The following is an 11377-nucleotide window of genomic DNA, read 5'->3' as shown; positions in this document are numbered from 1 at the left end:
CTGTCAAGCACTTTGGAACATTTCCAGTTACGAAAGTTGCGGCATAATCGCAATAGTCTTTTTTAGTCCTGGCACCAACTCTTTCTTCGTAACAAGTACAAAATAACTGATTAATCAAGCAAGAACAATAGCTAAAACAAAGCTTTGTATGAATACACATTTTATTTTGAAAAAGGACAATGTACAGAATCATCTTTTGTTCTGGCTTTCAAACACATCTACATCAACAACAGAGCTAAAAAATAAATAGCTTTAGAAGGAAATTACACACAGGAATCAAGTAAAGCAGAAGATTACTTCCAAAAATTCCAAATGGATTTAACTGACTAATAAAATGGAATTACATTAACATGCCATTGAGATTTTTCCAGGTTTTCATTGATGTTTGTTACAAAAAACATTTAAGTCTCTATTCTACTACAAAACAGTTAAAGTCCTAGATGTAGCTTTATTTAAAATATACAGTTGTAGAAAATTCTTCTGTTTTCAAAATCAGTGAACATGGACGTTGACATAGAAACAGTTTGCACCTGGTAAGGTTCGAACATAGCAAAAGATTCCAACTTCTGGGAGAGAGCAACAAGGAGGGAGGAGAGAGGAAGAGAGAAAAATAAAGGAAAAAGACAGACTTTTGACATTACCGTTATATATTAGCAACTTTTGATTATTCACATCTTTGAATCCTGGCATTTACTTATTGCACATGCCTTCGTTTATTAAAAAGCATTTTAACGATTACTTCTCAACAATTAGCAATGGCCAGAATAGCAACATAAAGAGCCTAATATTTCCCAATGAAATGTCACTTTTCATGGAATTATTTTATTAAAAGTGTCTCCTACCCTCTCCCTCACATGCTTCTCTCCCACTTGGTTTCAAAAGGCAGACTGTAAGGTGGTTACAAATACTCCCATTTTATTTCTGCAGTGGACCTCGGTAGCACTTTTCTCTCCAAAATTAGTTTAATGGTCATTAATACTAAGGACTGGGTTACATTTGATCACCTGAGAGGCCAACATTGACCAGCTTAAGTTACAGTACATAGACAAAGACTTAAACTCTTTTGGCAGCATTGGAGTCAGCCTGGAGTTAATCCTCTGTCTGGTTGGCCATTACTTATTGAGAAAGAACTTGCATCCAGTCCCTGCAAATGGACACTGATCTTGTCCAAACTCTTTAGAATCTGCACCTCATTACACCTGCCCTTGGACCAGGGCATAAGCTGTCTGAAATTGTTGCCTTCTGAACACAAATACACCTTTGTCTTCCCATCTCTTCTCTTACCACTTGTCTCAAGTTTTCGAACCAATCGTATAACATGGGAATATTGATCAGGCTGAATGATGTCTTGGGACCATGCAGCCCGCAATGTTCCCAGATGAGAATCAGACTGCTCCAAAACAGTGACCACAGACACTGAAACATGGGCAAATCAATACAGACATACACAGTTTAAAAATAAAAATCCTTAGAGGTATTCTTTGTCTCCCTGATGTGGGCAGACCCAGTATCTGAATATCATGCCAATGTATGCATGCACAGTAGGCAATGTTCATAGTGCACAGTGGAGAAACCCCAAAAGTACCTCGGAAATTTTGGTTCTTGAGCAACTCATTTGTATCACAATATATACGCATGTGTATAAAACAAAGCTTCTGATGCTAAAGGAGGAGTAAAGTTGACTATTTCCTTCTGGTCCACGTTCATGCTAGAATCTTTTGAGGGATCTCGACAGAAGCTCTGATGAAGATTGAATTGTCTCGGATGTAATTCCTCTTCTTGATCTCTTCATGAGAAATGAATTTGGGATATCCAAACCCAAGTGTGCTTTCATCCATGGAGTTCCTGGAGTTGACGGGCTTCTGGAAGTTCTTCCAGTTGGGGTCAGGGGTGAAGGTTTCGGTGATGTGCTGCGGTTTTGAAAGAGACGGGTCACTCTGATCCATAATGGAGAAGGTCACCTTATAGGAGAAGGGCCACTCGAGCAGGTTATCATATTCACCTGGCAGCACCCGGATATAGACCGACAAGTGGGTGCCCTCCCCGCTCCCATTTCCATTGAGAAAGGCTGACACTTGCAGCTTGTAACCATATCGGTGGGTATAAAACGGAGGGCTAAAAAACTCATAGTTGTTGCGCAGTTTGGCCTCCTGCATCTTACGCACGTAGTCGGTTATTTTCCAGATGAGGACACCGTCACTGCCGACTGACAGCTCCTCCACTTCCCGCCTCAGCTCCAAGATATCCTGGCGCTGACGATTCACAAGATTACACATGATGTTCAGGTGAACCTTCATATTTTCATCAATGTGTCTGCTCATCGCAATCTTGTGGCACTGGAAGAGAAGACAAAAGATCATTTAGCAGGATATCTGGGGCCAGCATTCTTGCAGTTCACATTCTTGCTTGAACTTGCAAAAGGCAGAGTTTCTTTTGTATGCAAAAATGACAAAACTTGTAATTAAAGCCAATATCATTCCATCATTCTTCCTTCCAATCTTCTGCCCTCATTTCCAGTGATTTCCTGTTGACACGATATGTTGTGAACAGCCCAATCACAGCCCCCAATATTGGCCAAAAATATTTTTCAAGAAATTGCCTTTAGTTGGGGAGGGAGTGGGATATCTGCATTGGAAGGGTTCAGAGAAGGTTCACTGGGCTGATCCCTGCAAATAAAAGTGGCTGACTAACATGGAAAGTTTGGACTTATTCCAAGTTCTTGAAGGTAATCTTATTGAAACCTGTAACAATTCTGAGGGGCCTAGAGGTTCTTTTCCCCATGTGGGGTCAACAAGGGAGCAAAGATTCAAAATAAGGTAATTCTTGTTTAAAATAGCTTTGAGGAACTGCTCCTATCAGGGACTCGCTGTCTTCAGGCATTCTCTTCTAGATGGCAATGCAGGTTGGATCATTGAATATATTCAAGGTGGAGGTAGTACAAGGGAGCCTAAGCTGGTTGGTGTGAAATGGAATGTGATGGAGGGGAAAGAATAGGCAGGAAAGTAGAATTGAGGCAATAGTCAGACCAGTCATAACCTTGCTAGATGATAAGCATGTGAGAAAAACCATACAGTCTCCTGCTTCTATTTCTAACGTTCTTAGGTCTAAAATGTATAGTACCACATCACCATACAGAAACATTTTTATAGTATCTCACAGATTCTAGACAACAAAGAGTTTATTTACTTAACAGTGGGTGCACCGCTCTCCAAAGAACAAGGCCTGAGGCCAGTTTAAGCCACACAGCTCAGCAGCAACAGCGAGTGTTCATAGACAAGATTCACTGATCAACTTCAGGAGTTACCTTGGCACCAGGGTCAAACCAAGTGCGTCTGGTTCAGTTCAGCACAGAGTAGGATATCTGCTTCACAAAATCATCAGGGAATCTCAAACTTAAAGCATCACTTATAAAATAGCGAATAATTCTACATTAGACAAACCTCCCTGTTCAGCTTCTGGAAAAGATAAAGTAACTATCATCTCCTTGTTGCATTTAAAACAAACAAAAAATCCTCTATGTATTTGCAATTCATCTATTGGTTAAAACACCATGGCATACAGCTCAAATCCAATACTTGGATTGACAACGCCGACTGAGAAATCAATATTAATTGGAGCATTCCCTTTTCAATCCTGCTAACATGGAGACGCATTCACTAACACACAACCTATGGCTTCCTTCACTGTCTTAATTTGAACATTCTCAATTCTCCATGTCACTGCTCCATGCTCAGAAGGCACTCTGATTATTAATAATTTTATAAAATATAGTTGTTCAGCCTTCCCAACCTTTCACTAACCACCACTGCACCCTGCGCCCCGCACCCCCCCACCCCCCTCCAGCTTATCAAGACTTATTATCAAAAGGTTTTCCTTTCGGGCAGTCAGCTGTGAACTTTGACAACCCCATTACACACATGACTGACTGCAGGTTGTGTTCACTTGAGCGGCACTTAAGAATAAAATTTCCACCAAATAAATTAACAGTTTCAGACTGTGTAACCTTGACGATGTCATAGCCCAGAGTTGAAGAGCATTTCAGCTTGTGAGCACATTGAAAGCAGAAAGCTTCTGGGGATAATGCATGTCTGGAAGAAATTATTCCCAACTGAAAAGACAAGGCCAGAGTGTACTCTCAGACACCAGAGGGTGGGGATGGGGGTACTGAGGAAGATCAAGCTTTTGTCCGCCTAAAAACCCCCTTCCTTGTTCTTGTTTGAAGGACTAGGAGAGTAGAAAAGGACAGAGTTCAATCAAATAGCCCGTGTCCCTTTGTGTTTGAATTTTGGGCTGACAAAGGTGAAAGTTTTCAATTAAACCAGGCGGGGCATTTAATTAAGGTGCAAGGGGGCATAGGAATGGCTTCAGAACTCAAAGTTCCCCTTTCATTAGAACTCATTAGGCCAGAGGATCAACTGGGATTCAAAGGGTAAGAGTGGAGTTTTATCAGATTAGACCCAGCCAGTACATGGTCAGTCAGCCACTAAGGTTCATTGTCAGGGAATGTGCATCTCTTTAGATTATCTGCTGCCACAGGACAGCTCCCTTGTGGGTGGAATGAGCTGACGAATTGGCAAAAAGACCCAGGGAGACCACATCATCACAAGTGTCAATCCCTTTTGTGCCCATAACTCCTTTCCATCGCTTGACAAATCATCTCAACACCCCTTACCAGTTTGGTTATCACAACTCCAACCCCCATCCATCTCTCCAAACCCTAACAAACCCCAACAAACCCACAGCCTGGCCAGCCAACTTTGAATCAAAACAGAGGATGCCACATTGCCCAATGTAATGCCGCCCAAAACTTGCCCAGGTCACCTTTATGAACCAACCCCAGCTGGCATTAAACCAAAAGAAAACAACAAAAGAACGGTGGAATCTAGAAATCGGAAACAACTAGCATTCCAGCTGGTTCTGTGAGAAAAGCCCAGCCAGGCCTCCATAGAAATCATCTGCATTGGGACACAGGATTGTGGGATTGCTAACCTCAGGGTTAGGGAATCAAAAACATTCAATCCTATTGCATTAACAGTGCTTAACTTAATGAGCTCAGAAAATGAATCTGAATGGGTTTTTTTTAAAAACATAAAAGCGGTAATCGGATCTCTTTGATGTGTTTTGGGTAATTGACGGTTGGAGAGTCATCTGGTTTCAAACAGAAATTGCCATAATTAAAACGAGATGAACAAAAAGGGTAGTGTAAAAATTCGACTGGTCTAGAAATAGCTTCTGCTCACATGGATACATGGGAGTCAAAGCTGACACACACACAGTGACAGAAAAAGAGAAGGTTCCCCACCACACAAAATCAGAGACATACTCTTCACAACTCCTGCCATAGTCAGTGAAGAACAAAGTGTTTGCAGTTCCTGAAGCTAAGGGCTCATGTCAGTTCTTACCCGGTGTTTGCAGCCAGCATCCTTAAAGGGGCATAGTACCATAGCAGTATTGCAGTTGTCCCTCAGATGATTGGCAAGATCTTCCCTGGCAATGTTTGATACTCCACACTGGTTGGGGCAAACGACTGGGTACCGTGGACATTGATATTGGTGGTTCTAAAACAGATTGAAAACAAGACTCAGACTGAATCAGTTAGAAATAAATCTCACTGTTTATACTGTGACCATAATGGGTTTTATATTGCCACAGCAGGTTAAGCAATACAAGAATGAGTACACCACTCAGCACTGTAAGCCTGCACCGCCATTCAACATGATCCTGGCTGAGCTTTGGCATCAGTGTCATTTTCCTGCTCATTCCCCATATCCCTCAGTTCCCCCGAAAGATCAAAGCTCTGTCTATCCAGGCCTCAGACATAGGCAATAATGGAGTACTCACAACCACCCCCCACCCCTAGGGTGGAGTATGTGAAAGACTCTAAACCCTTCGAATGATGAGACTTCATCTCAGTCCTAAATGGTGCCCCCCACCAGTTTCCCTATCTAGAGACTATGCTCCTTGTTCATCACTCTGTAGAAACTCAGTCTCAGTGTCTAGTCTGCTAAGCCCCTTCAAAATAAATAAGATCGGAATGAGATTGCTTCTCATTTTGCTACATCTACGTGAATTTAGACTCAAATTTACTTTGCTTCCCATCATAGGAGAAGCCAGGAACAAACTTTGCAAACATTCACTGCACTGCCTCCAATGTAAGTATATTTTTGTTTAAACAAGGGAACTAACACTACACACTATATGCCTAATGCAGTCTCAAAGTTCTGTCCAACTGCAAAACACTTAGTGTACTTCAACCCCCTCATAACATCATTTGCTTTCCTGATTGTTGGCTGTACCTGCATTCAGCCCTAGATCTGCACTGCCTACGGAGTTATACAATATCAGCTTCAATCAGACTCATTTCATTCTCTAAATGACTTGGACTCAGTCATAGAGATGTACAGCACGGAAACAGGCGCTTCGGTCCAACACATCCATGCCGACCAGATAGTCCCACCTGCCAACATCCGGCCCATATCCCTCCAAATCCTTCCTATTCATACACCTATCTGGATACCTTTTAAATGTTGCAATTATACTAGCCTCCACCACTTCCTCTGGCAGCTCATTCCATGCACGCACCACCATGTGTGAAAAAGTTGCCCTTAGGTCTCTTTTATATCTTTCTCCACTCACCCTAAACCTATGCCCTCTAGTTCTGGACTCCCTCCCCACCCCAGAGCTGAAAAATGTGTTGCTGGAAAAGCGCAAGTCAGGCAGCATCCAAGGAGTAGGAGAATCGACATTTTGAGCATAAGCCCTTCTTCAGGAATGAGGAAGGTGTGCCAAGCAGGCTAAGATAAAAGTTAGGGAGGAGGGACTTGGGGGAGGGGCGTTGGGAATGCAATAGGTGGAAGGAGGTTAAGGTGAGGGTGATAGGCTGGAGAGGGGGGTAGGGGCGGAGAGGTCAGGAAGAAGATTGCAGGTCAAGAAGGTGGTGCTGAGTCCAAGGGTTGGGACTGAGATAAGGTGGGGGGGAGGGGAAAATGAGGAAGTTGGAGAAATCTGCATTCATCCCTTGTGGTTGGAGGGTTCCTAGGCGGAAGAGGAGGTGCTCTTCCTCCAGGCGTCATGTTGCCATGGTCTGGCGATGGAGGAGGCCAAGGGCCTGCATGTCCTTGACAGAGTGGGAGGGGGAGTCAAAGTGTTCCGCCACGGGGCGGTTGGTTTGGCTGGTGCGAGTGTCCCAGAGGTGTTCTCTGAAATGTTCCGCAAGTAGGCGGCCTGTCTCCCCAATGTAGAGGAGGCCACATTGGGTGCAGCGGATGCAGTAAATGATGTGTGTGGAGGTGCGGGTGAATTTGTGATGGATATGGAAGGATCCCTTGGGGCCTTGGAGAGAAATAAGGGGGGGGAGGTGTCGGCGCAAGTTTTGCATTTCTTGCAGTTGCAGGGGAAGGTGCCGGGAGTGGAGGTTGGGTTGGTAGGGGGTGTGGACCTAACGAGGGAGTCGCAGAGGGAGTGGTCTTTCCGGAACGCTGATAGGGAAGGGGAGGGAAATATATCCCTGGTGGTGGGGTCCGTTTGGAGGTGGCAGAAATGACGAAGGATGATACGATGTATCTGGAGGTTGGTGGGGTGGTAGGTGAGGACCAGCGGGGTTCTGTCCTGGTGGCGATTGGAGGGCTGGGTTCAAGGGCAGAAGTGCGGGACGTGGAGGAGATGTTAAAGTGTTGAATAGTTCATCCACTTTACTAACATCTTCCACCCCGACCTCAAATTTACCTGGACCATCTCAGACTCCTCTCTCCCCTTCCTAGACATCTCCATTTCTATCTCAGGTGACCGATTCAACACGGATATTTACTATAAACCGACCGACTCCCACAGCTACCTAGATTACAACTCCTCCCACCCTACCCCCCTGCCATCCCATATTCCCAATTCCTTCGCCTCCGCCACAGCTGATCCCAGGAGGACCAATTCCAAAACCGAACAACCCAGATGGCCTCCTTCTTCAAAGACCACAATTTCCCCTCAGATGTGGTTGACGATGCTCTCCACCGCATCTCATCCGCTTGTGTCCAGACCTCCCCCCTTACTTCCCTCCAAGGCCCCAAGGGATCCTTCCATATCCGTCACAAATTCACCTGCACCTCCACACACATCATTTACTGCATCCGCTGCACCCGATGTGGCCTCCTCTACATTGGGGAGACAGGCCGCCTACTTGCGGAACATTTCAGAGAACACCTCTGGGACACTCGCACCAACCAAACCAACCCAACCGCCCCGTGGCGGACCACTTTAACTCCCCCTCCCACTCCATCAAGGACATGCAGGTCCTTGGCCTCCTCCATCGCCAGACCATGGCAACACAACGCCTGGAGGAAGAGCACCCCATTTTCTGCCTAGGAACCCTCCAACCACAAGGGATGAATGCAGATTTCTCCAGCTTCCTCATTTCCCCTCACCCCACCTTATCTCAGTCCCAATCCTCGGACTCAGCACCACCTTCTTGACCTGCAATCTTCTTCCCAACCTCTCCGCCCCCACCCCCCGCTCCGGCCTATCACCCTCACCTTAACCTCCTTCCACGTATCGCGTTTCCAACGCCCCTCCCCAAGTCCCTTCTCCCTAACTTTTATCTTAGCCTGCTTGGCACACCTTCCTCATTCCTGAAGAAGGGCTTATGGCCGAAATGTCGATTCTCCTACTCCATGGATGCTGCCTGACCTGCTGCGCTTTTCCAGCAACACATTTTTCAGCTCTGATCTCCAGCATCTGCAGTCCTCACGTTCCCCTCACCCTAGGGAAGAGACTTTGTCTATTTATCCTATCCAAACTCCTATGTTGGGATCTGTGTCTAGTTCACCCTGGCACAAGTCAGGAAGGTGATGGAATACTCCCCAATTGCCTGGATGGGTGTAGTTCCAACAGTACTCAAGAAGATTGACCCCACCCAGGACAAAGCAGCCTAATTTATTGGCACCACATCAATAAACATCCACTCCTCCAGCAGCGAAACTCAGTGCATACTGCTGTTTCTATTGACAAGACAGCCCCTTCCAATCCCATGACCACCTCCATCTGGAAGGACATGGGTAATAAACATATGGGAATGTCACCACTGCAAGTTCCTCTCCAAGCCACTCACTATCTTCACTTGGAAATATATCATTGTTCCTTTACAGTAGCTGAATCAAATTTCTGGAATTCCCTCTCTAATTGAGGAGAACCACAATGGTGGGTCACACCACTGCTGCAGCAGTTCAAAGCATCAGGTCACCACCACCTTAAGGCACAATATGGATGGTCCAGCCAGCATCGCCTACATCCCACGAGTGAGTGAGTAAAATAAACACAATGATTTCATGCTTTTTGGGTGCTTTGACATGTCTGTCACTCACCTTCAGAATCTGAGCCCAACTCTTTGGTCTCACAAAAAGGCGGCAAGGGGAGATAGGGAACCAACCTGTATTGTGTCGAACACAAACTCCTTGCCACAGAATTTGCAGGGCTGTGTGCGCTTTGGACAGTCTGTAAGGCAATGTTGTGACAGTAGACGCCGCATCATCCTGGCCCCACATTTGTTTTCACAGTACACGCTCTCCTGAGGACAAATCCCTTGGTGATTCTGTGGGACAAAGTAGCCACGTGAGTGCAATCTCATTTCTGATGCATTAATAAAAAGAGAGAAAACGGAGTTTCTCCAATGTTTCCTTCCCCCCATCTCCAGATTAATAACAAACAGAACTACGGATTAGCTTGTGAGCTGTAAAAGGGCAAGGATGTCATGATCCATGTTTCTAGCCAACTTCCTGAACAGTAAATCAGCCATATACCATTTCAAGCAGTTAAACAAGACAGAATGTGCAAGTGATCATATCAGATAGAATACCATACTCCAATGGGTTGGGCACTGGCCTTTCACCTTGACTGTCTGCCTGAGCTGATATGATGTAAGCCATCTCTAGTTACTAGCAGGCAGTACAGCTACACAAAGCACACAACTAGGGAAAGATCTTCTGGAGTCTTTCAAAGAGGCACAGCCACTTCAGGCTCCTTTAAAATGATCGATCGCATATCTTCAACAGAGAAAATCTGGTTTAGGTCAGGAAATTATACAACCATTTCCTCTGGTCAGAGCCAAAAGAAATTAATACCACACTAATGTTATCTCATTGACAATGTCATTTTGCCATAAATAGCAGGGTTACCAGCAGTGGAAATACTGGCCACATGTAACTACTGAAGTTAAATATCCTCTTCTAAAGAGAAAATCATTTCATAGGAAGTTTAATAGATTCAGAAAGCAGAAAACAAGGTCACTTTGTTTCATGACTGTACTGAAAATGAAAGATCGAGATCAATGGACTGCTCCATTTAGCTTTCTTTCTCTCATTGCTGTCATTACTGAGTGTATCTTTAACACTGGCAAAGAACTTGGAGTTACGTACAGCACCAAAGGGACATAGCTGGATCAAGTGTTTACAAAGCTTAATCCATAAAGTCACACTGTATTCAAGTAAGGCAAGCAGTTACAACCATTTAGTCCTGCTTGACAACAGATGCTTTACTATGAATTTAGCTATCAAAAGCAGCAATAGTGCACTCTCACACTCTCACCCACTTGCCACCCTCCCTCTCTCTCACACACACCTATACAAACTCACACACTCAGAAGCAACGAACATACAAAGTGAAACAGCTTGCACTTTTGCAGGAGTTTTGTGAAATACTTTTGATCTTCGATTGTCTAGCTGAGTGGAGTATCAAGCTAGAGCTACCATGAGTCAATAGCTATAATATAAAATGAATCTCAATGCAGACAAATTGTCTCTCCAGCAGGCCAGACTGGGTCAATGCTCTCCCAAAGGTGAGCTGTTATCTACATGATTAATTTGGAATCCAGATGTGGCTATTTGCATTCCTGATACAGAAACAAACAAGCAATGATATTAACCATGTGATCTTAACAGTTACATGACATGCAAAACATAAAACTTTGCATTTTTTTGTTTAAAATAACGTTTCATTATTCTGCTTTTTGATTCAATGAGCGTTCTTTACTTCCACAGTTTATGACTAATGGTAGATGCTCATTCCGTTGATATGGATTTGAGAAGCACTATTCTTTCTTTATCCAAGTATATGCAAGGTACTTTCTGCTTTAACAAGTGATCATGGTGTAATCAGAGTGGTTGATGCTATGCCTCACAGTTTGTCAGTGTTTTCCACACCATGCTGACCTAGTGCCCTCACCTCGTAACCTTCTCCAGTGAAGTCACTGCCACAGTATTCACACTTGACTCGACGTTTTGGGCAGTCGTGTTGAAGATGTTCTGCCAGGTCCCTGCGGCTCAACTTGATTGTGCAACGATTTGGACATGGGATCACATTGAACGGGCATGTCGAAAGGTGGATCTGCAAAATG

General features: G+C 44.5%; 1 protein-coding gene across 1 annotated transcript in view; it reads right to left on the bottom strand.

Annotated features, from left to right (window-relative positions):
- Positions 1-222: 222 nt before the first annotated feature.
- Positions 223-11377, bottom strand: part of LOC132830335 (TNF receptor-associated factor 4-like) — a 93575-nt gene continuing 82420 nt past the window's right edge. The window contains exons 4-7 of the mRNA XM_060847951.1: positions 11206-11367; positions 9416-9577; positions 5403-5558; positions 223-2336 (exon numbers count right to left, since the gene is read on the bottom strand). Coding sequence (XP_060703934.1) covers positions 1704-2336; positions 5403-5558; positions 9416-9577; positions 11206-11367 — 1113 coding nt within the window. The 3' untranslated portion in view covers positions 223-1703. The remainder of the gene's footprint in view (positions 2337-5402; positions 5559-9415; positions 9578-11205; positions 11368-11377) is intronic.

This window comes from Hemiscyllium ocellatum, chromosome 31 (genome assembly GCF_020745735.1).
Source record: "Hemiscyllium ocellatum isolate sHemOce1 chromosome 31, sHemOce1.pat.X.cur, whole genome shotgun sequence".
Taxonomy (NCBI): domain Eukaryota; kingdom Metazoa; phylum Chordata; class Chondrichthyes; order Orectolobiformes; family Hemiscylliidae; genus Hemiscyllium; species Hemiscyllium ocellatum.
This window is presented reverse-complemented; position numbering and strand designations above follow the sequence as displayed.